At 38.0% G+C, this 26,601-nt stretch overlaps 2 protein-coding genes across 2 annotated transcripts in view; one reads left to right on the top strand and one right to left on the bottom strand.

The window, feature by feature from the left end:
* The first annotated feature begins 827 nt into the window (after positions 1-827).
* LOC145764378 (BLOC-3 complex member HPS1-like) lies at positions 828-4,708 on the top strand. The gene has a single exon (XM_082575994.1). The coding sequence runs from the start codon at positions 1,037-1,039 to the stop codon at positions 3,245-3,247; it is 2,211 nt and encodes a 736-aa protein (XP_082432120.1). The 5' UTR covers positions 828-1,036; the 3' UTR covers positions 3,248-4,708.
* A 320-nt stretch (positions 4,709-5,028) lies between these two features.
* Positions 5,029-26,601, bottom strand: part of LOC145765043 (serine/threonine-protein kinase mTOR-like) — a 47,738-nt gene continuing 26,165 nt past the window's right edge. The window contains exons 26-59 of the mRNA XM_082576780.1: positions 26,310-26,422; positions 25,805-25,966; positions 25,616-25,709; positions 25,364-25,492; positions 24,699-24,841; positions 24,306-24,471; positions 23,613-23,758; positions 23,077-23,155; positions 22,444-22,628; positions 21,944-22,160; positions 21,639-21,824; positions 21,200-21,325; positions 20,705-20,842; positions 20,190-20,296; positions 19,668-19,785; positions 18,088-18,196; positions 17,737-17,843; positions 17,233-17,336; positions 16,948-17,044; positions 16,607-16,705; positions 16,132-16,254; positions 15,469-15,654; positions 15,035-15,169; positions 14,640-14,814; positions 14,314-14,449; positions 13,728-13,875; positions 13,424-13,546; positions 12,858-13,013; positions 12,122-12,196; positions 11,825-11,960; positions 11,390-11,482; positions 11,220-11,303; positions 10,640-10,742; positions 5,029-6,196 (exon numbers count right to left, since the gene is read on the bottom strand). Of these exons, the coding sequence (XP_082432906.1) occupies positions 6,181-6,196; positions 10,640-10,742; positions 11,220-11,303; positions 11,390-11,482; positions 11,825-11,960; positions 12,122-12,196; positions 12,858-13,013; positions 13,424-13,546; positions 13,728-13,875; positions 14,314-14,449; positions 14,640-14,814; positions 15,035-15,169; positions 15,469-15,654; positions 16,132-16,254; positions 16,607-16,705; positions 16,948-17,044; positions 17,233-17,336; positions 17,737-17,843; positions 18,088-18,196; positions 19,668-19,785; positions 20,190-20,296; positions 20,705-20,842; positions 21,200-21,325; positions 21,639-21,824; positions 21,944-22,160; positions 22,444-22,628; positions 23,077-23,155; positions 23,613-23,758; positions 24,306-24,471; positions 24,699-24,841; positions 25,364-25,492; positions 25,616-25,709; positions 25,805-25,966; positions 26,310-26,422 (4,314 nt within the window). The 3' untranslated portion in view covers positions 5,029-6,180. The remainder of the gene's footprint in view (positions 6,197-10,639; positions 10,743-11,219; positions 11,304-11,389; positions 11,483-11,824; positions 11,961-12,121; positions 12,197-12,857; positions 13,014-13,423; positions 13,547-13,727; positions 13,876-14,313; positions 14,450-14,639; positions 14,815-15,034; positions 15,170-15,468; positions 15,655-16,131; positions 16,255-16,606; positions 16,706-16,947; positions 17,045-17,232; positions 17,337-17,736; positions 17,844-18,087; positions 18,197-19,667; positions 19,786-20,189; positions 20,297-20,704; positions 20,843-21,199; positions 21,326-21,638; positions 21,825-21,943; positions 22,161-22,443; positions 22,629-23,076; positions 23,156-23,612; positions 23,759-24,305; positions 24,472-24,698; positions 24,842-25,363; positions 25,493-25,615; positions 25,710-25,804; positions 25,967-26,309; positions 26,423-26,601) is intronic.

The raw sequence follows: 26,601 nt of genomic DNA, 5'->3' as shown, positions 1-26,601 counted from the left end.
CATTCACTTCTTGTTTTTCTCAGTGCAATATCCCGGCCGGTTTGCATGATTACAAACTTGATATTTTGGCATGAACTGCAGAAAGACAAACTCGAAGCTCTTGTGATTTTGATTTTCGATCAGGGTAGGCTACACTAGTCAAACTAATAAATTTCTTGCAGAATATCTGACTCACGAATACGAACATCATTGTTCACGGAAGACCGGTTGACAATCATTGTTGTAAAGTAGACGATAGGTCTGCAGACTGCAATTCGTATGCAGTAGGCTAGTAGTAGTAGCCTAGTGTTGATAGGGGGTCCAGGAGATAATTTTGGACCTGCGGGCCCGGGATGAGATTAGGGGACCGCATTCTTTACAAGGGTCCTGAAAACTTCAGAAACCATCGCTTATTCTTTGAATATGATGCGTTATTATTATAAGTGTCTTGATTTGAATGATATGAAAAACAACTTTCTATTTGTAGCAAGTGTGCCATACTTTTTTATATTTGTTAAGTACGCCGCAAACTAAAAATTTGTGAGAAACATTGCTCAACTATAGCTAGATTTGTGGCTCCAAGTCTATGGTGGCTCCAACGTGGGAACAGGTCGGAGTTTCTGAACAAGAACAATAGTGGCAACACTTTTCTACACAGCTGTTGCCTGTCAGCTGTTTTGTTACCAAATGTGAAACTTTTTACTTTCGATTCAATCAATTTATTTATCTTTGTTAGAACGCAAATAAGAGTGAGACGATACTGTGGAAATAACATACAGAAAAAAAATAGGAAAAAGGTGGCATAACCGTAATGGTTTGAGACATTCATGTTTGTACAATATCTAATTTATATATTCCTATGCATGGATGAAGATAATTATGCAGGGCCACTAAACCTGATAGTTGAAACAAGTAGCCTTTCTGTTACAACTGCTTGACTTGTGTAGAATTTACGTCGTGATTTAGGGAAGTAGGTCTACACTGCTTCATAGACTACCACACATTTGTTGCTGAAGTGGTTCATGGAGATGACTGTAACTGTTTGCAAGGACAAAAAATGAAAGCAATTGTCATAGCTGAAGATGTGTCAAATATTATATATTTTTGGCATGATGATGAATTTACACAACAACTGCATTCCATTACTGAAGTAACCATTGACTCAAATGATGACATAAATTCTTGTATTCAGTCATATTTTGCCCCTTTGATATTAGCACACATAAACCTGAAGGCAAAACTAAATGAGAGCTGTTCTTATATTGAATGTGAGGAAAAAAATCTTTTGATCGTATTTCAGCCTCATAATCAATTTCTTTATGTAGCTTTAGAAAATGCCGACAATTATTCAAAAGAAAGGTTGGTCAGAGAAATTTCTTTTTTGAGGTCCAGCATTGGTCTTCTGTTTGGTCCATGTGGTCACTATCAGTTGAATGATCAACGTATTTCGAGAAGACAAAAGGCATGGAGAAAGATCAGTAGTGTCTTGAACAGTTATATGAAACTTTGTTGTGATGAAAATTCTTTTCTTCTAGAAGGTGTTGAGAAACTTCAAATTAATAAAGATGTATCATCTGCTAGCAAACGCTTGATTGAAAATTGCATCAAATGTTTTATTGATCCAGTGATGCGAAAAGAACTGCAGTATGTAGTGATATTTGTTAATGCAAAGCTTTTGCATTTTTATTCAGGGCGCAAAGTAAAAAAAGATCTGAGCACAAGTAGTTTTCTTCAAATTGTAGCTTTGCTCTATTCTAATATTTCCAAGTCAGAACTGGGGCTGCCTGCTTCAAGTAGCTTTGGTAGTGCTGCTGCAAGCAGTTTTAATACACCTTCAGAAAAAGAAGATCAAGATGCGTTCAATTTTCAAAGTGTGTTTAGTGATGACCCTGATGATGATACAATGCTTTTGAAAACCGACTTGGACTTTCTTTATGATAACACAGACACCATTTTAGAAACAAGCTTTGCAAAAAGTACTCCCAACTCGCCTCTTTCTGATCATCGATACACCGATGACATCAAGACAGAACATGTTAAGAAAATAGGTTTTAGTTCGTGTAGTGATAGTTGTGATTCAGAAGACAATGATACCGATTCTCTGTACACAAATGAAAGTTATTTTTCATCTGAGGAAGACAGTGACTATTCCCAACCGATAGAGCATTTTGAACTGCCAATTTATCCATCAACAAGAAACAGTCGCTTTGTTCCTCATATTCTTTCTTGCGTTTCAATTACATCTAATATCAAGATAGTATTTTTGACCAAAAACAAGAATTTTGTTGTATCTGATGTCATTTGTGGAACTCTTTATTGGCTACGAAAATTGAGATTTGTTGATGACAAAGTGCAAGGTGCTGAAGTTCAAACTCTTCAGAAATTAAGGAGTTGTCTTAATCTTCTCCTTTCAAAAAGTAGAAAGTTGAAAGGAAGCTTACGATCAAAATGCGTTCGAATGCATGATGATTGGATGAAAAAAGGTGACATTTATTTAAGGTCTGTTATAGAATCCAATAATGACAATTGTTTGCTTAAATTGGAGCACAGCACAAAACGATTAGAGCGTCAACTTTACTATCTTTTCTGTGAGCTATTTCCTTCTCTTCTTGAAGGTAAAGTAGTTTATGGTAACATTGATCTCAAGAAGATACAGGCTTGTGCTGAAAGAAAATTGTCTGGATATGTGGACTACCTGTCAGTGAAATCTCAACAAAATGTAACAATAACTGCATACTTGAAAAAGTTCCCAGGAATGGTTCATTTTGCTTTTCTTCGTCGCTACAGGTCATTTTATACCGCAGATGATAAATTTTTACATCAAAGTGATGTTTTTGATGATGAACTTATCACTCCATCTTTAACATCTTTGAGTTTGGGTGTTGTCAGTGAAGTATTTCCTTCATTGAAAAAGAAGTTTTGGAGTAATGCATATCTTGCACATTCACATATCATTGATGGAAAATGTGTCTTCAAACAAGAAGACAAAGAGTTTGTATTTACATCATATACATGGCGTGGCAGTAAATTTCCTTCAAATGACCAAAATCCTACAAAAAGAACTAACAGCCATCATGCTTCAACAAGTATCTTTAATTTCGATCAAGATTTCTACAAAGATTTTAGTTTGTCTCATAGTGGTTCCTCTTTGAACTCGTACATTTTTCAGCTTTTTTGCATTCACTTTTCTGTAGTTCCACAAGAAGTTATCAGTGCTCAAACAGAGCAATTGTATGATGTGCTTTGGCAAGATCTCAAACTAAAATAACTCATCTTTTTTGGCTGAAATAAGCTGTTTTATAAATGATAAACAGCAGCTTATATCTGTCAAATTTATGAATAATGATTAAGAAATTAATATGTTGCAACATCTAAAAAGTGTTTTGGAAAAAAATGTGTTTTCAAAATTGTTCACAGTTAAAATTGTTGATTCTTTTGTTTGGTAAAGAAAGGGTTTAGGATTTTTGTTAAAACGAAATGTGCTATCCGGATTGAATCCTCTATTACCGTACTAAATTGCTTGAAATTAAAGTTTCATTATCAATGTGGCAACTACAATTGTCATGGCTTTTTGTCATTAAACTTTATCAGGCTTGCTGTTAAAGTATTGCTCATGCAAGTCATTAGCCTACAAGTGTGATTATCCACTGTTAGTGTTTACGAGTAAATTGCACAGCTTACAGCTGTTCTTTAAGGACTTTGATGATTTCATTGTTATAATTTTCATTTGTGTGCAAAGAGTAGCGCTTTCAAAAATGAACCGATTTTGTAAAACCACAAAGTGGTTTTTATTAGCAGCCTGTATTTTTGCCATTTATTATTTACTATGCAAATGTAAAGAGGTATTATTCAGAGTACTATGTACATATTGTTTAGTATATTATACTAGTTTCTACAACTGTTCCATATTGTGTCTAAAAAGTGAATTCCATCAAAATGTCAAGAGTTTCCGTTTGAACCAGTGCAATATGAAATAAAGACTTTAGCCAAACTGTACCACTTGTGGGCAATGTTGAATGCTGTGTTTAATGGATATTGTATGCAACCTATGGTGCTTGAAGTGTGGTTGCTGAATCGTAAAAAATGGAGATTTTACAGAAAAAAACCCAAAACTCTGATTGTGTCAAGTTATAACAAGTGGAAATTTGAATTTTTAACGACTTCACCGTAACAGTTATTTTAATTTTGTTTTTATGCAACTCACATCAATTTTTTTAGCAGCGAAGCCTTCAAAGGAACTGAGCTAGTTTGGACTTTACTAATCTTCAAGTGCTAGTTTGGATTTTACAATCTTCAATTGCATTTCATATGAAATGAGAGCACTTGAAGATTAGTAAAATCCAAACTAGGATAGGATATCTATCAATATCCAAATTACTATAGGATATAAATAGGATATGATTTTTTTCCAAAAGAAGCTTTACCATAACTGGCGTTCCATGATATCATCATAAAGAAACTACAAGCATTATTGTTTCATGCAATATTTTCGAGATGGAAAAATGTAGGATCAACGTTTATAATCGTATTTTTGTCGTGTATGCTAAGTTAAGCTTGCTTTTGAGTTATATATTTTTTATTGTGCTTTACAGTAGATTTGTGTCTGTATTTTTCGTCTAGTCACTCTAGTGTATTATATTTTTACCAAGAGCTGATGTGCATGACATCAACATGAATCAATGCAACAAGTATCCTTCTCCGCGTATCATTAAAACTAAGTTACATATTTTCTATTTGTAATAATCTCAGCAGCCAGAAAGTTCAGGTTGATTGTCACATTGGCCGTCTGGCCTGTGACAGTAAAGCTGCAGCATTGTTTGGGTTTCTGTTTGTTTAACAGTTCCACCAAATGAAAGTAATTTGTACCAATCGCTGAGCTTCTTGGTTAATAATTACACTACATGTAAAAAGTTTGGCTTGGAATTTCGTTCGTTCTCGCAATGCAGCAACTTGCCATCCAGCACAAAACATTGAGCGACTAGCTTTTGTGTGCTGTATTCCGCAAACTTGCTGTGATGGCTCGTGCAATGTCAGAGCTGCTCGTTTAACATTGAATGGTTTTTATTGAAATACACGATGAATAAAAATAGACAAAACCGTATTTCGGAAATAAAAGATGGCAAAGTGCACATTTTAAATCATCATATCAACGAAAGACGGCATCGATAAATTACAAAACTAAACGCGAAAATATGCGTTCATAATGATTCTTCAGCGCCCATGCGCGCAAATAGCTGAAAAAAGGAATTTAAAACGTATACCACGACGGCACAGTTCATTTCGGGAAATTCAAAACACAAAATGTTAAAGACAGACAGATCGTACTGCCCAATGCTCGCAATAAACTCTATCTCAACATCAATTAAAGAAAAATCACGTTTACTGTTGGATACGCAAAAAGTTAATACCGTAATATCATTGGGGAGACAGTTGTTTCTACATTTCAGATGCAGAGCAAATCGTAAGCGAGCAAAATGCCATTTGACATCGGGAATTCGCACACGCGATAAAGAGAATAATTGCAGTTTAGATAAAATATGGTAAAACAACGTTTCTATGGCCAGCGATCGTTTTCAAACTGTTCCACACAACGATAAACAATAAACATCCCAGACAGTAAAATCCTTTATTTTTGCATCGATTTAACGTATGCAGACGACGAAATTACGGAATTTGCTGTCTGGGATAATGCATTAATTACAATTCAGCTGGCTCAAACTTTGTTTTTTTAAACTTTAGGCAGAATCGTAAATATTGTAAGCACCAAAGTCTGACAGTGCATGATTACGTCACGCCATAATGAAAATGGCTTTTCATAAAGTGAATTAACAAGATGTAGTGTTCCGAGAATAGGACAAGCTCGTGGTGGCTGCGATAGAATATTGAAAAGTAGGAAAAACTGACCCTTTTTCTAGATTGCTCCTTTCACAAACGAAGAAGCTACCTCACAGCCTCACCAAACCAAACAATTAGGCTACCAACAAAAACAGTTAGTTTGCATGCTTGACATTACGCATCCTCCAAGCTATGATTACATTACAGATGGAGTGAGAGACAGCCGTACTCATTGCTTTGAGGTACCAAGCTAATGGAATCACACAAGCGAACATTCCTTCGCTAAAATTCCTCTCAACGATCTTCCAAGCACCTTCTTTTCCCAACTGCATAGCTAAGGTGGCTATTAGTTGAATTTTTCACCAACTACCAAAACGGACACCTGAAAACAATAATACGTTACGTGAGGCGAGAAGACTTAAATTCTGATAATTTAGCATGTCGCACGGCTGTCCATTAGGGTTATGACTAGGAAATGTTTTTTGCCTGTAGCAGGAATCAATGAACATTTTGGTATAAATTTAGAAAATTATAATTATTTTGTTCAAATCGTAAAAAATGTCCCGCACAAACTGACTTTAATTTTTGACATTGGTCCAAATGTAAAAAAAATTTACAATTCAAAACTTATTCTTATTTACCAATTTAATGTTCAAATATTTGTCCTTTTTGGACTTCTGATAAAGTTCTTCCATCAATTTGACTCCCCTTTCTGCAATTATGTTAGTGCGTGGGAGATCTACAACGGACTTATCCAAATTCCGATGGGTTTTAAGGCACTTTAAGGCTCCAGGACATTCGAGCTCAAAGATAGCATCAAATAATCTTTGGTATATTTCACATTTAAACTTTTGGTTAGAAAACCAGGCTTTCTGCCACGCATTTGCGATGAATGAGCATGATATCACCAGAGTTACTCTCCATCTAGGGATGAGGAAGTAGGCAATCATAGCATAAATGGCTCTTGAATTCCATCTAGCATTGTGTAGAGATGGAAGTTTATGCCATTTGATTGGTGGAAATCTACTAATTTCTTTGAAGAAGCGGAATGCTCTGCACAACTCAAAGAGAAACTTAAAATCCTCCCTCCATCCTGGGTTTTAAACCATTTCCATCTCAATTTCTGGCTTGTAGGATTGCTGCAAGTTTTCGTAGTGTTTCACCACATTATCTACAAATTTGTAGCTACTGTGGTTTATCAAAACCCTTGCTGATCATTGCATTTTGCAGTTTCACAACAACGCCATTCAGCCGTCCAGTATTAACAGATGATGTGTCACATATGATCATTTTCAATTTTTTCCATGCATCATATTCATCTAATAGGTTTTCTAGACTGCTGAAAATATCTTGAGCTGTTCCACTTTTGCATTTTAGAACACCCAGTTTGATTTCTCTTGATGGACTTTTCAAACAAACTACCTGATATTCATGTTTGCCAATCTTTTTTCCATCAAAGTGTAAACAGAAATTATTCTCCTCTTTCATAATTGATTTTAATTTTAGCTTTGCATTGTTGCCATCTCTTATAACTGCTCTCCAAACACCAGATTGTGATGGTGTAAGAACACTGATTCCATCATCAGCCAGGCTAGCACAGACAATTGCTGCTTAGTTGGTTGAAAGAGAATTGCGTACAACCAATTTTGATGCATGCGATGTAGAAAAGTGCAACAGTGGTTTTGACTGGGTAATATTGTCACTGTATTCTGCCATAGTACTGTCTGCATCACTTAATTCTCGACATCACTTGATGTCGTCTCATCTTCTTCAATTGGTGTGACATGATGTGAAGCCACATTGGTACTGGTATGTGAAGCCCTTGATGTTCGCACTCTCTTTGAAGGGTGGATTGACGATTTTGGAGCAGTTTTGTTGGTTGTATAGCCAATTGTTCCTTTAGATTCAATTTGTAGGTTATATAGTAGGGTGTTTCATTTTTTCACCATTTTTGAAATTCAAAATGCCTGGGGTCCCATCTGGTGGTATTTGGGGAAAAAAGTTTACACTCTTAATTTTTTTCAATTATGACGTCATATTGAGGTGGTCCACGAGGTTTGAAATTTTTTGGCCTCAAAATCTCGAAATTTGGCCGTATCTCCGGAACCGCTCACCATAGATCGACAAAATTAGTATCAAAATGAGCAGAAGGGTCGGTTTCCTATACCTGATGTATAGAATATTAAGGTCTATCTGCTTCAGAAAAAAAGTTATTTCAAAAAATCTGATTTTCAGTCTATTTTCTCCTGATGAACAGAGATCAGGTGATCAAGATAAAAGTTTTTCTGTATTTTTCCACTCTTGGAAGCTGTTATTGCGTAATAATAGTTGGTGTTAAGGTTCCAGTACTAGGCTTGTCTAGTCTTGCTATCTGGTAAAGCAAAGCCCCATCTTGCATTGCTCCGGGACTCTTCTTGGCGCCGTCCACAAAAGAAATGACATGGGAAAGATATATTTCGTTTATGTGGAACATGCATTAAAGGGTATGAATATCATGACCAACTTCATCATTAAAATAATTGACGAGTCTGGACTTTTTTCCTGTGTTGAGAGTAGTCGTATCAGCCATGACTGAATATACTTGGGATAGGTGAACTCTGCAAGCCTCCTGGATGATGGTGCCAAAAATCAGTTCTGCAGTGACCGACACACTGTTGGAAAAAGATTTAGCAGCAAGCACACTTTCGTGCTTCATACCATTATCAAAAAGTTGGCCCAAGAAAACGTATCGATCTATTTTATCGACAACGCGCCCATCATAACATAACTGCATGGCAGAAGCTGAGTTGAGAAGGTTCTTACTTTCCATCAGAGACTTTTCTCTCGTTTTTGTCGTTGGCGGTATACTGTCGAAGGTGATGCAGCATTGCAGCTACTTGATCTTTTCCAAGAACCGAGCTCATAAGATCTGACTGCTGGCGTACCGAAGTCATCCTACGATCAGCAAGTGCACAACTTCTATCATTTATGGAAAAAGAATGTACTTTCTTGTACACTTTTCCCCAAACAGCTGGTTTCAGAGGCTCGTATTCCTTATCATCTTCCCAATTCATATCACCATCAGAGTAGCTTTCGCTACTGTGTAGACATCTAACTACTTCATTTCTTTTTCTCTGTTTCAAACATAGTAGTGCCGATGCTTTGGCAGATTGTATGCCAGAAGTGCTAGGTTTCTCTGTTTGCTCAGCCCTGGAAGACCAGCTTTGTTCTATATGCCAGCTACATCTTTCAGCAGTTCATCTTCCAAATCTTTGAAATGGGGTATTTTCTTCAAAAACTTAGGAAGTTTCGGCTACTTTCTTCAAGTAAAAATAGTGACTGACTATATCTGAATTAAGGGGAAGCACATTTCTCTCCAATTCCTTGAAGTTTTGCATCGACTTACTAATACCTGACCTTAATGCCATAATGACACTTAATCTAAAGCAGGTGAGCAGCATACCTCTTCCTCAACGGTTACATTAATATTGTAATAGTAATACCTTCAAATTACCATTTCATCTCTTGCAAAACGAACAAGGACTATTATTACTCAATAGCAGCTTCCAAGATGGAAAAATACAGAAAAATTTCTTATCTTGATCACCTGAAATCTGTTCATCAGGAGAAAACAGACTGAAAATCAGATTTTTTGAAATAACTTTTTTTCTGAAGCACATAGACCTTAATATTCTCTATATCAGGTATAGGAAACCGACCCTTCTGCGCATTTTGATACTAATTTTGTCGATCTATGATAAGTGGTTCCTGAGATACGGCCAAATTTCGAGATTTTGACTCCCAAAAATTTCAAACCTCGTGGACCACCTCAATATGACGTCATAATTGAAAAAAATTTGGGGTGTAAACTTTTCCCCCCAAATACCACCAGATGGGACCCCAGGCATTTTGAATTTCAAAAATGGTGAAAAAATGAAACACCCTATTATATAGTCTTTTGTCTTCTTGGCACAGCCACCCTCCTTCTATCTTGGTGATGTCAAACAGCTTTTCTGTTTCATCTTTAAATGAATCCATTTTTGTTTTTCTATTTTTCTCCTGTTTCTCCATCAATTTCCGTAGCTTTGAGATTATTATTTGCTTTGTCACCGCTGGAAAGTTCAATTATGCCCAGAGAATAATTAATTCATCAGCTATTAGAATCGTTCTTGTAGTCTTGTCCTTAGCTTGGTCAAAAGTGAGTGGTATCGCCCGGTAATGTCTTTCTTTTTGGGAATGCGAACATAATTACTCAGGGTTTCAATCATTGGCATGTTTCTTCTTCTTGTTGGCTGTAGGCTACAGCAAGATTTTTCGTCCAGGATACCACATTCTTCTCAACAGATTCACTTGACTTGTGGTAAGCCATGATATGAATAATTTAATCTGTGCGATCACAATTTACCAATATAAAATTTCAAATCTTCGCAATTAAAATTGTGTCAGGCAAATTCAAATTAGTATTCTATAGTCTATAACTCTATATCTACAAAAGAAAGCCCATCCTTCATACATTGAAAACTGGAAAAATTTGGTGCGGGAGATTTTTGTTTAAACATTCTTAACTTTTGTGAGTTTTCAAATCAGGACATAAATGTTCATCATTTGTGACGACAGGACAAACAAAATTTTGAATTTTTTTTCAAGTCATAACCCTACTGTCCATAATGTGAACAGAAAGGCAATGTTTGTGCACGCATTCAAGAATGCCATTGGTCTGTTGCCGCGATTGAGACACAAGTGCGATTAAAGTTGAACCGATGTCCTCACAAACGTTACGCAGATGCTCATTGTTAGGTCACGAAGCCAACATGGAAACATGTCATCGCAAAACACAATAACTTACCACCCAATGTAGCACTGACATAGATTCTCGTGGGACTGCGCCTGGGCGATGAGGAGGCTTACTTGAGTTTCTATTTCCATTGGATCAGAACTGAAATCGCATCCTGGAAAGTTAAATTGAAAAATCAGTGCAAGGATAGATAAAAAGATGTTTATTGGCTGCTGCAAAAAAGATGTACGATAAATCAAAACACAATGTACAGTAAAACTGTTGAAAAGATTACAATTAAAAAAACGAAAATGATGATAGCATCACAGCAACGAGAGGCTGCAAAGTGACCGTGCAAGGTCTTCAAGTCAAGCAGCCACCCCTAAACTCATTAATGATAATTATAATTGGCTAATTGAGACAAAGGAATAAAAATAAATAAATAACAGTGAAACTGTCCAAGATGATAAGAAATAAAACAAAATGTTACAAGGAATCACAAAAAGTTAGCCTGGACTTAAACTCCAATATGTTCTGGAGTCTGCTTTGATTAAAATTGTCGAGAATAATCACAAACACCTCACGCTTCCCACCAACCTCTATCAGATACAGTTTCAGTTTAAACCAAACTTCAAAAGTTTTTGAAACTTACCAGTCAATTTGTCACGAACTCGATTGACAATGGACAAGGCCTTCTTGTTAAGAACCTCGGGCCGGGGAACAGCCACGCTCTCGCCTAATCATAAAAGTATATCGTGACTGTAAAATATTCTACGTAAACTTTGCATTTTACAACGTTATTTTAAAGCAAAAGTTTCCAACCTGGGTTCATGGGTGCGCTCGGCAGTGCAGCAGATAATCCTTCGACAGCTGAGGCTCCTTCTACGCTTCTGTTCATTCCGTGCTCGGCGTTGTCTGAGTGGGGTTGGTACAATGTTAGTGACAGGCATAACGGTAAAGAATCTTCCGGTTCACGGATTTGCAAGAATTATATGGTACAATTGGTACATTGTATTAAAATGAAGACGTGTGTGGTGCTGGAATGGACAAAAGAGACGAAGGATCGTGATGGCTGGAGGGTAACAATTTGGAGCAAAACCAGTCAACTCTAACGCTTGTGGGTAAAAAGCTGCAGTAGAATAAAAAATAATAATAGCTATGTTCTACAATTTACAGGAGAGAGAACACTGTGTTTGCAAATATCACTTTCCAATTTAAATAAAAGAATACAGACTAATAATTGTAGCAGTAACTTACTGTCAACTAGCCTCCAATTCAAAAGAGGGTCGTAGACGAAAGCTTCCAAGACAGCCATAACACTTTCTCTGTGCTCACGAAGCACAGCCATCACTATGTGGCACGTGTGCTTGTAATTGCCGTCAATACCGGTCACCTAAACGACGTCAAGACAACGTTTAAATTAACAAAACAAAATTTTGACGAGTAACTTAACTGCTACTGTCATGTAAACATTCATAACTGAATTAGTGTAATTCATCGTAGAATTAGTACCAGTCTACCAATTTAGGCTAAGATGCTTTACATTTCACGCACCTCCATAGCATTGGTAAGCATTCTTGTCAATCGGAATGGGATTTTCTCTGGAAATTTCTCTCTGGTCATCGCAACCTGGTGAAAATTTTCAAATGTTAATACAATAGATGATTTTTTTGCCTAATCATCGCTGACGCTTGAACGTCGTTTAATGTAAGTAGACGGATATGCAAGGCAGCCAATCTTGGTGTTCATCTTCGGTCTATCATTAGATGTCAATTATTATTATTAGGGAACAAAACATCAAAAATAAATAAAAAACAGTTTTTTGCAATTAATTTTTTTCAGTTGCATATAAGGTAGTAAATATGTTAAGCGCAGATAGGTAGTTGGCCATTCCGCACAAGTTGAAACCGTACACGTTTTCCTATCACCTTCCTTTACCGAGATATCGCATACTTCCTGCAAAATTTTCCACGCTTCAATTTTTCAAACTTTGGAGGGGCTACGCACCGTCAAAAACTTGTTTGATCGAAATAACATTTTGAATTGGCTGTATGTGACCGAAATCCGATCTGATTAGACCCCAAGCATTTTTGATTTCAAAAATAGTAAAAAATAAAACATCCTACTGCATTGAGTAGCTATATTTTAAAACAAAACATTCTGAACAAATTTTTCCGCCCCCCACACCCAACAGTTGCTTTCGCCTCTTAAAATTTTCTTTGTAGCTACGTCACTGGTCCCAGTCAAGGTGAAAAGTATCAGGCAAAACCGACGTAACTTCCAAGCTTACCTCGAAGCAATCTCCAAAGTCAATGTGAAGCACTTTTCCGCTGACGCGATCCAGCATCAGGTTGCTGGGGTGACGATCACCCAGCCCCAGTATATGCCCCACCATCGACATGACAGCCAGGGACCTCGTGTAGTTGGTACGCCGATCAAACCAAACCTGAACAAACAAGGTGGGTTTGACTACGTAGAACTAAAAGCATAGTTTGGTCGAGCAGCACAATTCATTCTAAAAGTGTCTTGGTCGGTCTGTGCGCTTTTCTTGTTACAAAAAACCTTGATAGCCTATCATATAGCGCCACTCCGTCATATGACGTTTGCCGCTGACTTATATGTAAAGCAATATGATGGTCCAGACACTCCCAAGGGCAGCATGGTGATATTTGAACCGCATATCACTTGACATTGTAAAACAAAATGTTGTGCCAGAATATTTTTAAGATTGAAAAGTTTGTAAACTATTTTTTGTTGTATGTTGAACAATTTCTTTTAATGAAACATAAAAAAATTCTCGTGGCCACGTTCATATGACATCACGACGTTGTTCTAGAACAACGTCATGACGCAGACCTCGGAGGTTGGACTCTTGAGCCAGAGCAGTTTGGCAAGATCGTCACCAGCCGTGTTGTTAATGGCGTGTTCGAACACTTCGACTTTGTGCATCAACGATAAGTGGTCGTAGTCTGGGGCCATCTGAAAATCGATCAAATAGTACATTAAAGCTACCTGTACCAACGAGAAAAAAACTAAACGTACCACATGCAAAATTGTGCGTTTTTACAACTGCAACAATATGTAAAGAAAACACCAATTAACTATCTAACGTAAGTTGACGTTGAAACTATCCAAAAAACGTAAATTAAACCGCCGTTACCCGAAGCATAATTCGGTGTTCAATGTTTAGTAGGATCTTCTTCTTGTCTCGATAGTCACGGATGAGTGCGTGCAGCGTGTCACAGTTTGGCACCCAGCCAATCAGACCAGAGTTAGTGGACAGTGGAACAACAGAGAATCGTTGGATGCTGCAAAGAAAGACTTTTTTTGATATTTGTTTGTTTATATCTGGACATGCATTTCTTTATTTATTAGAACGCCTACCAGCCCATAATTAGGGCCGTTGAGCTGGTGCCAATGACTCTCGGGCCCTCAATTAAGACATTTCTAAGAAAAACACACTATATCCAACGAATACGAAGTGGTTTCTTCAAGTTTCCGAACCCCTAAGATCGTCCTGGACCCCTATGTCAACGCTAATGCACAATTGCACATAATACATTGCACACAATCGCACATAATACATTGCACACAATAACACATAATAAATCTATATCTAAACGTAAAGCTAAAATTAGTAGCATAAACTTAATTTTCATTGATTGTTCGTCTTCAGACGTAGAATCGATGAAAAAAATTGCAATGCCATCAACGCAACCCCGTGAAGTCAATCGACCGAAACACACCTGAGGTTTTTCCTGCTGCAAGCCTGGTCAGTTGCAAGCAAGGCGTTCACCAACCCAAACAACTGCATGACCCTTTCGTCTTGTCTAAGATCTTCATGGCCTTTCAGAAGGAAGGTGTAATCATCACCGTTGCTTCCTGATGTTTAAAAACAATTTATGGGTTTTCACGTCGATTTAACGCCTCATGATCAAAGAAATGCTTTTTGCTCAAACCCAGATAACAAATCAACCTCTTTTTACACTGATTCAAAGTCTGCAGACGTTGGACCAATGTAAAAAACGGTTGATTTGCTATCAGAGAATATATCATCAATATGAAATTTGACCTTTGATAAGCAGCTTCCTGGGCCTCTGTTTTGATGTGATCACTTGCAGAGTGTGCTGTATTGACTGGATGCGGACTATGGGTCGATGAGGATCGTAGGTCCCTGGAACAGCTAATTCAAGGTCCTTGCAAACCATTAGCTTGGGAGACACGTATTGTAGCTCGAGGGTGGTCAACTGGACAAAAGAAGCATTTGTGTCAAAATTTAACATCAAATTAACATCAGTTAGAGTATGATTTATGTTTCATAAAAAATTGATTGATTGAATCGTTATCCTCGGACTGAGAAAGCTTCCTTGAGAGCTTAATCCTGGCAGTTTCGTATACTTGTATTGCTTGACAAGCAAGACAGCCTTGCAAAGTTAAAATATCAAAATAAGACATTTGAAAACATACTTGAGGTAGTTGCTTAGAAATTCTTCTGAAGACGTGATAGTATAAATCCCAGGCTTGATTGAGGTCTTTTATGTTTCCGGAAGAACTGAATTTCCTGCACCAGTCCTGTGCCTCCTGTAAGTCTCGACCGTAGGCCTGACGAAAAAGATTTGCTTTGAGAAATGTAGTCATGTGCTCTACACGGTCGACTGAGTCTAAAGTTTCTTTTCCACTTGACATTTTTTAATTCTCAAGGTAAAAATAAAGTGTACACAACGTTTAAGGTAAAGTTACACAAGATTCAAGGTAAAGTTACACAAGATTCAAGATAAACTCACACAAGATTCAAGATAAACTCACACAAGATTCAAGGTACATCGCAAAAGTAGATAAAGTGCAGACAACATTTACTGATTGCAATAGAAAAACATAGAGCTTCATTTTTTTTTGCGCACCTGACAAAAGCTTTTTTCTTTCAACGTTTTCTCTTTCTTGTCGTCCAGCAAGGCGTGGAGCGGTTCAAGCGTCGTTAACATGGCCGCCACGTCTCTCTCACCGAAATATAATCTCGAAGCTTCTTCCAATCCCTCGTGCCACAGCTCGTGCCAAAGTATGGCTACACGAATCAGTTCCTCTGACACCTTTGAAAGAATGCCAACACGTTATGTAATACGATCTATTCACATTCTTCGCTTCTTGATGAAGGATCACATAAGATACATGTCAATTATTCAACGCATTATTGCACGGATACAGTAGGCTACATCATTTTCCTTGTACACGTAGGCTACTCTATACCTTAAATTATATAACGCTGTGTTCGTTCAAATAGATGCTGTGCTCGGACCTTTCACAAGAAAAACAGTTTCAAAGGGGCAGCATATGCGCGCAGCCAACAATATGCCGGATAGCTCTAACTAAAGTTTAAATCCGTTTTCCCTATAGTGAGCGCTAAACATGAACGAAATAATTCTGTATCATTTTTAATACAGTCCGGGGTATGACCAAAAGTGGTATCGAAATCACATTTACTAATGCATAATGAAGCACTCTATTCATTAGGTCAAAAGGCAGGTTTTACACAAGAACCGATTCAGTAAATAAACATCCCGTCTTACCATGATGGCCTGTTGTACGAGGTTGTTTGAGTGATCTCGCATTTTCGTGAGGATTTTATTGGCAGCTTGGCTTCGCATTCTGATCGCTGATTTAGAGGCTACAGCCAGTGGGTAGATGAGAGCCTGTAGAGAAGTGAAGAAATTCAAGAAAATAAGCAAGTATCACAACTGAATTTTGTGTCATAGCGAAATGCCTTAATTAGTGATCAAAAACAAATATACCTTTATCACATAGTTAAACACGGTCAATCGACATCTTCTGTCTTTTACAAAAGCAGGAACTTTCAAACAGCTTACATTCTGTAACAAGGAGCAACAATCGCACTATTTCCGCTTGGATTTTGTGCTGAAAACTTTCATTACACTAATCGATGCTGGGGTAGCAGACATAACCTGGGTATCAAGTCAGCCTTTTTCACAAAGTCTGCAGACGTTGAATCAATGTAACAGTGTAGTGATATGAAGAAGACCTCACCTGTGGATGGTGCTTGCCGATGTCAGCAAGAAGCTGGTGGTTGATTTGTGAGACGAGGGGTTTCGGGGTGTCAATGCGTGCAATCAGTTGGGGTATTACCTGGGCAGAGATATACACGAGATTGTTGGGTGAATGAAGTCACAAATTTTTTATAACCATCTTGCAAATATGCAAAAAGTTTTTTTGGGGGGGAGAGGGGCGGGGGCAAATTCACGAGTGGAATATTTCAACCTCACAACAAAAATTGTTAAAAACAAAGCAAAAATAGAACTAGAGGTGTTACACATTGATTAACGGATAAAATAACAACCAATGTTTTATGACACAACATGTAACTCCACCTGTAACCAGTTTTCAATTTTGATGCTTTTTATTCCTTCCATTAGAACATCATGTAGAGACGGCCAGTGTCCATATTCAAACCACAAAGTGAGAACACTGCAAATGAAGTAAATGTGTAATGAGTTGAAGAGAGATTGGCAGAAAGAAACAGCTAGAAAACTGGTAAGTGTTTAGACACCAGGCAAATTAAAAAAAAAAAATAGACTAAAAACTTTTTTCGTTCAATTAAGCTTTTTTGTGACAACACCATAAAATTGAACCAGATATGATCTTCAAAATATTACCGGAGTGTATCTTGCAACGAGTTGCCTTGAGACAAAGAAATCGACCTAAAGAAGCCCTGGACAGAAGGTATGGCGTATCTCAATATTGTTGATGAGTAGTCCAACTGAAAATAAATACAAATTTTTAATTTCAACTTCCAGCTGATTGTTAAAATCTTTGTTCACAAAAAGAGGAAGTCGCTTCTGAAGTTTAATCCTTGCAGTTCACATACTCGTAAAAACGGCTTGAACCACTTCCATAGCATGATACAAACGGGCTGCTCAGTGTTGCCTGTTGCTGCCTATAAATCATTCCATCTACTTATTCTACTAGGTGTTACTGAATGGAGAATTGTCTTTCAAGTGCGTTGCTTAGCTGCACAGTGCACACCCAGCGAGTTGAACCATCGTAACTCGGTATTGACCTGGTTACGAAATGCGACTGACACGTCCCCCGGTCAAACGACGCTAAACTGATGAACATTGTGATATTACTATGTAAATATTTTGTCTTGATTAGCTTACTTTTTCGATTGGCGGAGGGGATTTGAGTCCTTTCGACAGCTTCGATGAATCGCTTTCAAGATCTGACGCTTCGGACTCAGAGTTCAAGCTGCTTTCGCTTTCCTTGTCTGAAAGATTGTCAGATATGACGAACTTGACTTGATATTCAGAAAAAGTGCAAAATCGACAAAAGATGTTGTTCCCAGTTTCGCTGAGGGTGAACACAGTCGTAAATAAAAGAAGAGGATCGTACATCCAGCCTAAGTACCGTTGATGCTGAACGCCGTCCATATTTGCGAAGAGAATTTTCCAGATAGATGGGACGTACGTTTAAAGATGCCTGTAGAAAAATAGCTGAGATGCAATAGATACCTTCGGCTAAGCTGTCTTCTTTCAAGGATGACGTTTCTAAGGAGGTTTCCATTTTGTTTTTGTAAAATAACACGCACTCAAAATTGACCACAGCCCAGGAATGCCATGCCTGTAAAAACAGCAAGTATGACGTTGAGAAATTCAAAACTCTGTCAACTCGGCAGTTGGAAGTTAACACGGGCTTCTGTGTATTACTTTAAATATTCATCTAGTACAATCCTGGTTCGACTCCCGGCTTAAGCTGGTTGTTGACAAACACCGCTCACCTCTACCCAGGGTGTAATAAATTGGGTGGGCGTAGTTGCTGAAGTAAAGGCGGCCGAGAGAAAGGAACTGGCCACCCTACTCTCGTTAGTGCCGATGGCTTAGTACAATGAGAACCTTATCTTCTCATCCCCCGATGCTTGGATCAAGTATGGGACTCCTAGGGATGGGCAATATAGAATTTCGAATAGTTGCAATCCGAATATCTAATTATTCGAATTGAAATGACATTTCGAATCGAATTTTCCAAACCGAAATGAAAATATCTGCTTTTCCGACTACCAAAATTTTTTATCGATTTTTTGCTGATCAGGTACGTTCGGCTCAGCGATAGCTATTCGCTCTAGCGAAAACGGCTAGTCAGCTCTCTTTACCAGTGCGGTTTGTAGACGTCGGAAGACCGTTGTGCTGTGGATTTGCATCGTAGGCTAGGCTATTAAACATGGAACACAATTCAACTCTGGGTGAGGCTACCTCTACACCTAGTGTCATAAGTTCCGCAACAATGCAGCAATCCAATGAAATGGATGATCTATTGAACTCCAGTGTTGAAGCGACAAATACTTCAGCATCAAGTAACGATGACAACGAACAACTTTTAGCTGCCGAAGAAAACCGATCGTACCTTAAGGCAAAAGTGCCAAACAGCGATGCTATTGAATGGTAGAACAAAAATAAAGAAAAGTTCCCGCTGTTGTTTGATCTTGCGAGGAAGTATTAAGTCACTCCTGCATCCTCAGAAAAATCCTTCTCGAGTGCTGGATTAACAGCATCAAAACTGCGATTGCGGCCGACTGGCGAGCAATTAAAAGCGTTAAACATTCTTCACTGCAACAAAGTCTTGCTCTCCTAGGCAGTTACTGCTGTTTTTTCGTTTCGTTGCCACTTTTCCACTATGTGTCTTTAATAAAGCCAGAATAAAAACAAAGCTTTTTGACATTTTCTGAAATTAAAATAAATTATTCTAGAATAGGTATTCGAAATTCTAAATTCGAAAAATTATTCTAGAATAATTCTAGAATAGCTTATTCTTCTATTTTGCCCATCCCTAGACTCACCTTTACCTTTTTTACCCAGACAGTATATCAACCGCTTTTTACACTGAATTTTTACAACAAAAATACATAAAAAATTGATTTCATCATCAAAAAATCCACTTTACAGTATTGATTTCTATATCAATGCAAAAAAACGTTGATTTTCTGCCTGGGTAGAAACGCATGCTGCAAATCAGTTCATTTTACCAATGATTCAATGTAAAAAAACGTCGAATCAATGTAAAAAAGGACTGATTTGCGGCTGAGATGCAAACTAACCTTGTACCAAACCCTATCTTGCTCTGTGGCTTGCTTGTGACGCTGTATCACCTCAGGTATCGTGTCTTCGTTCAAGCCGTAAATGTCATGATGCCACATGCCTTGCTTGAGGTAGCACCTGGGTTATAATGAAATTGGTTTGAATGGTTTTGTAAACTATGCTTGTGAAAAGGAAAGAAATTCTTTCCTTATCACGAAATCATATGTGATGAGTGAAAAAAAGGATGATTGATCTGTTGAATTGTTCCAGCCACTTAAAGATGAGTTAGTTAATGTCCTAAATTCATTAATTAAATAATATTGAATTCAACAGTTAAGTATCGTGTATTGCATTAGTATTGCAAGCATCAATACAATGAAGATGGAAGATAAAAAGTATATGAAAACCTTTTTAAAAGTAAAAATTATGTTCGCTACACTCAGTCAAGTGTAGTTGAAAGCACAAAACTTGCAAATTGTTAATACAAAATAACCTTTTCTTCTAGCGGAACTTTGTGATCTAAGAATTGAAAGAGATCTCACCTCGCCAGGAGATGCTTGAGCTCACTTCGTTGCTCAGCATCGGATAGGGAACTGGGAAGAGTCTGGATGCTTTCCACAAACTGATGCATTCTTGATAACGCATCCTCCTGAAGTCAGTTAAGAGAACCATAAAAGAAAAGATTCAAAATTGTTAAAGATTTCATTTGGAAGAATTCTAACCATTACTAACAATGGTATATACTAGTCTTTACCGAATGGGATAAGCAAACATTTGCTGCACGACACCTGCTCTGGCATTTAGCCCCAGTTGCTGCCATTGTCTCAAGGGCAATAACAAGCAAAGCCCCTCAACTTTTCGACCGGCAAAAAAATGTTGAAGGCATAATGAAATCGTCATAATGACTACACAATACTTTTGCTATCACAATCAGCAAAAATGTGACTGCTATCTTCACCGTCGGATGTATTCTTATTTCTATGGTCTCAGAGAATAGGATGGGACATTACAATTGGCTGAGTTTTAGTTTCTGTAGCACATTATTCTGGTCCCATACCTTTCGATCCAGTTTCCACAAGTGCTTGATGAAAGCAAAGGAGACGTATGGGAAAGTTGTCGGTAGAGGTTGATTCTCGTTTTCTTTGGAATCCGGATCGACACGGAGAAGCTTCACCAAAGTCTTGTGGGCTAGCATCTATGGTAGAATTCCGTTACAATCAGTGTTTGCGCTTGTGGCCAATATTGTGATTAATAACGTGCTATGAAATGGCGCATAAAGCGTTGATTTTCCAATAATGCAAACTCGGTTCGACACCCTGCTTAAACTGGTTGTTAACAAATATTGATCACCTCTCCCAGGGTATAATTGCCTAAATTGGGTGAGTGTAGTTGTTAAAAGATGAAAGAAAAAGGAAGAGAAAAGGAATCTGGCAACCCTGCTCTCGTTAACCGAGTATAATGAGAACCTTGTCATTCCCTGAGGTTCAGTAACAATATCGGACTTTGATCTTTACCAACTTTTACCATAGTTTTGTTCTTGTAGCTATCTTACCTGTCGGCCACTTTTCATACACAGACTGGCGAATTTGAGCAATGTCCGCATGTCCTCCTGTGGGGTGACAACAAGCGACCGCACCTGAATAATCCTCTGCCAATCTTCTAATTGGCGTTGGCAACCCTGTTTAAAGGTTAATGGCGTCAGAAAAGGCTGATTTGGTGCTGGGGTTTTGTTTTGTGATGTGGTTATACAAAACGGATTTGTTTGACACAACTGAGTTGCAAATAAAAAATATAACTACAACTAAATACAAGTGTTGACTTATTTCTTTTTATAGGCATTCATGATTAAGGTCAAAACCAAAGTGATGGGACTTCCAGTATGACAACACGTTTTCAATCATGTTGAGTTTGGCATAGGCGAAAGAGGAACAACCTCCCACAATGATGTTAACTTAAAAAGTAACATAGTTGACATGAACAATTGAACATACCTGAAGTCTGTCCCACCAAGCCTGTCTTATGATTGCTCTCCGGTCTGGCATCAGTTTATAATGAATAACTTCTTCCAACTCTGCGAGCAGTTGGCAATTGACAAGAGCCGGATACGCTCTGCTGTGTGATTCCCCAGCCAGTGCAGTCAATTCGCTGTCGAGGATTTCTCTAGCTTCACTGATGCACTATAAGAAAATACAACTCAATATAAAATTTCGTTCAAATTGCTATTGTGACGTCAAAGTAAATTATGTTTTCACTTTTAATTACGCAGTTGTGACGTAGGACACATTAAAAACGTCACCTCTTGTGCTTGAACGAAATGATTTCGGTGAATGGCGATCACAGCACGGTACAAGGACCCGTCGTAATGCTCTCTCGGTATCATGCAAGTATATTCGTCCATGCTTGCCCACTTTCCGAGGCCCCACGCAGCGGCAGCAGCCAGACGGGCCATCTTCCGTTGCGTGTCGCCCACACAAGTACCCCATTGCTCTTCAGCGTAGTTGTAAAGCGAATCCCTGGAAGACAAAAAAAACACAATGTTAGTCCTGTCGAAGCATTTCCTTGTAAACTGCAATGCCACTAGTCTAAAAAACTGAAGGGTTTTAAGGCAAAACTACGCTGAATTTTTTAAAAGTACTTTAACAAAATTTAGGACTGCGTTTGTAAATTGAATGATAAAGTTCATCTCATAATGTCTATTGTCTAATATCAACATCTCGGTCAATAAGCATGATAACTTTAATGACATAATTTGGATAAACACGATGATATGCAATATTATAAAAACGTTAAAGATACCATTCGCCCAGCGACTCCAAACATCGCATGTAGCCGAGTTTATTTTCAGCTAATTTCTCTTCTTTCGACAGTTCGCTCTTGCCGTCAGCAACTAGTGGAACCCTCAATTTGAAGTGATAAGCTTGCTTTGCGTCTTCCCATTTGTGCAGCCTTTCATACCACTCAACGTTGATGTTATGCTGCGGCTGGAAGTGTTACAAAGATGCAATTGAACGTTTCAAACTTCTTTTTTTTCCATTAGGATATTTTTCAAAACTCTTATTAAACAGAAAATAAACCTTAACTCTTATTAACTTAAAATTTATTTTCGGTCTCCAGATGTTCAATATGTTTCACTTTGCCACGCCGTGCCGGTAATAAAAATCTCGTGATTATGTGAGTTCTTCTATATTCTGCTCTGTATTGCGATAGCCAAATGCCATTTGAAGCATAATTAATTATTTATTGTTCTTTTTTCCAACGAAATAAACCGAACTATTACTAATAGTTCCTCAAGCAGTGCTGTATTAAGGTCAGTTAGTTTTTCCTTAATAGTTTAAGATAACTTTTAAGTGAATACAGTATTACAAATTAAAGCAAGAAAACGACGGAGAACGTTCGCACACAACACAGACAGCACAATAAGTTGCATACGTTAGGATGTTGATTGTTGCTGATGTGGTACAACAGAGCTCCGTTGGCAGCCTCTGGTTGGCCAAGCTTGCTGTTGATGCTGCAAGAAGGTAAAAATTACGATCAAAACAAGGTACATTCGATCTTTCAAGCACGAAAGTTTGAATTTGAATCTATTTATATCAGTAAAGATTGAAACATAAAAACAGACCCATGCGGAAGCAAAAGCTTATGCATAGTGAGATCTCATATGATTTTCAGTGACATCTCACAATTTCACATTCATTAGTCGTAATTTATTGTGCGCTTCTCGCAAGCACAAAGATATCACAGCTCATGCTAGGAAAACATCAGCATTATCAACTGTTGCAATAGATGGCTTCAAAACAAGAATCTACTTTTTATATTATGATCAATCATCTTTAGCCGAAAATGTTGAAAATCATATAGTAGTTTAAAAAATAGTGCGTTGTAGCAATAGCCTTTGTGATACTTGCTAGAAAAAACTCTGGTTATGTTGGGCTGGCTTGGATCCATTTATAAACAAAAACTCTTACTTGATGAGATCTCCAATCACTTGATCGTTGGGATTCTTGTGAAACTCAAGCTCTTTGTAGTGGAGAGCTTTAGCAAAAGCACGGCACCTGGCTGCAGTTTCGCCTAGCAAGGCGACTCCATTGTCATCGCCCATCGGAAGCGCGTTCTTTTTCAATTAAAAATAACTGAATTTCTTGTTACTGTACTAGGGAAATTAGTGTTGCCAGACGCCGCCAAATCAGTTTTTCCACAGCTGCCTCACAAGCTCTCCAAACTCAAGTTTATTTCAATATTTTTTTTATTGCAAATCGACTTCAAGGCACCATCTGGCAATACTAAAATTTCGTATTACCACGCGTAAATCAAACCCATACAAGTCTAGATTATTAAATCATAGAAGCAATATTGGTACAAGAGCACAAATAATTCTACATGGCCGTGCGTGGCAGGTGGCAAAAGCAGTTATCATTTGACAGGATACTTGCTGACATGTTTGAAACAAAAAGGGTAGATTATATTACTTGTCCTTCTGTTCTTTAAGTCCATAAAGGTAAGTACCACAAAATTCGGACAAACCATGTCTGTTCTGTTTTCACGATTCATGATACTTTCATTGAATTTTCTTTGAACTTTTACATGATACTTTCATTATTATTCTTTTTACTTTCACATGATACTTTCGTTCTATGAAATAAAATAAACGTTTTTATTACTTTATCAGTGTGCTCCATAAACTCTGCAAGGTTGAGAAGCGTGTGGGTGACCTCAGGGGGTAAATCTGGAGCGCTCAGAGCTTGCTCGATGCAACCAACCAGCTCATCTTGCTGCCCTTCATCCAACTCGCTCCAGCAAGAAAGAAATGCAGCATTGAAAAGATGTCTGCGCAGAAAAGTTGACAAAAATTATATTTGTTTAGTTGAAAATAGATGAAAATTTAACTTTTGGACATATTGTATCCCGGTATGTGTGGAACAGAATCGAAGCATTTTTCCGCTGTGATGTCTTAAGCGTTAGGAATAGACATATTGATCCCAGCAGAGGTCAATTTTTTTCATGGAGGTCATCACATCATTGCACTGTCCATGCATGCCACAATTGCCACATACCTAGCAAGCGGTGTGTACGTTTTAGCCAGCGCTCCACAAGCTTTCAACGCCAGCGAAGGAGATCCTTTGAGTAGCTCAACGCTGAGATGACGTAACCATTCCATCCAGTCATCTTTCGAAACTCTCCGGGTGACTGTCCACGCCTGGAAAAAATGGTGATGGTAAATTTCTGATGCAAAATGTTAAGTCACGTTTCAGCGAAAAGATTCTGTGGCCAGGTTATTATTTCACGTAAAATCACCATCCTTGTAAAAAATTAAAATTTATCTTCCCTGCTAAACCTTTCTGCATCCAGCACTGAGCCATTCTAAACCGGTTCAAACTGGAGCAGGGCTGAAGTAAGACGTTGTGATGAAGACATGGTCGTTGCTGATTGTACTGCACAGCAGCATAACACCTTTTGTGTTTGTCAGTATGGTGCAAAGAAACAAACCAAGTACCACATTATATGTACCTTTGAACATTCCTACCCTCATGAGGTGTAGATGTTAAAACTTACCCAAAAAATAGCAGCGCAGCTGCAACAAATTTCCAACATTTGAAAGACAGACAATTTTTACTTCTCCAATACAATCCAATGCTGAATAAATGCGCTGCCAAACTTCCAAAACGTCATTTAAATTTGTCGTCAACGTCAATGCTGAAGCCACATTGATTTAGGTTACCTTTTGCAAGTTCCTTGTGTGCACATGAGGTTTGTTTGCAGCTGAAGTCTCGGTGTTAGTCAGGTCGTTCTTGTCCAGTTTCTCCAATCCACGCCATAGAAATGCATCACTGTCGTCGCTGGGGGCTCCCTGTGGAGCAGTGACCACGCTTACAACACCAATATTAAAACGTCAACATCATCAGCTATTTGAAAAAGTGACCTAATAAAAAAAGGGAAATAAAAGATAGAGCTAAATTGGAATTTCCATCACCTTTGTTGTCAGGGCGATCAGTGCTTCATATACAAAATGCGATATCCGATTCTTTTGCATGATGGCATCTATCTTTGGGACATAAGGAGTAAACCTAAATAAGTAAAAAAAAAACGATTTAGAGTAGAACACCCGCACAGGGTAAGATATGAATAAAGCAACGTGGAAATTATCCCTTCAACATGTTACCTGAATCCAAATTGCTTAACAGCCGCACACAGCGTCTGCATCGCCTGGGCCTGTAAGTCCGGATAATTGTCAAGGACGTAAGCGAGAGGGTGAACTATCTGGGACATGTGTTCGCGAAGATCGATGCAATCACATAGCGTACAAAGTGTCACCAGCAATGCGCTAAACAGCAAAAGTAGATTTATTTCTGTCTTAGATGTGAAAGTGACTGAAGAAATCACTGAAGTTTTCCTTGCACAATATCCCCGCCAGTAAAAGTTGCCATTTCGCATAGTTTTAAAATCGCTATATGTCGAAACGATGCAAAAATGGTACCTTTTACGGGCTGGAATATTAAAATCATAAAGAGTATACAGAAAGCGTTATTGAGTGTAGCCAAACTATCTTTTTATGTGAAAAAGTATTCAACATGTGGTTGATTTCAAGTGGTTTGAAAATATTTTAGTTTATTGGAAAACTAACTACTAAAAACAATGTCACCGACATTTTATTTCAAAAAACTTACTTTTTAATGTTGGTTGGGGTTTCCACTGCTCTCAATTGCTGCATCATTGGAGGCAGCAGCATATGGCTGTAATCGTCCAAATTAATTCCAAACACCTCCAAAGCATGAAGCAGCTGCAAACGACATCAGAAGTTGTAACTGTGGCCTAGGAAAATAGATTGCCTGGACATTGTGCACAAGCCTTCAGAACTGAAGGCTAAAATCGATTGCAAATAAAAAGCGAACTTGGATTCTCTATTTGGCTAAAATATTTCTTAACTTAATCTTTTTAAGGACACGGTTGTAACCCAAA

This window comes from Aplidium turbinatum, chromosome 2 (genome assembly GCF_918807975.1).
Source record: "Aplidium turbinatum chromosome 2, kaAplTurb1.1, whole genome shotgun sequence".
Lineage (NCBI taxonomy): Eukaryota > Metazoa > Chordata > Ascidiacea > Aplousobranchia > Polyclinidae > Aplidium > Aplidium turbinatum.
The sequence above is the reverse complement of the archived record's forward strand: the minus strand, read 5'-3'. Positions and strand labels throughout refer to the sequence as shown.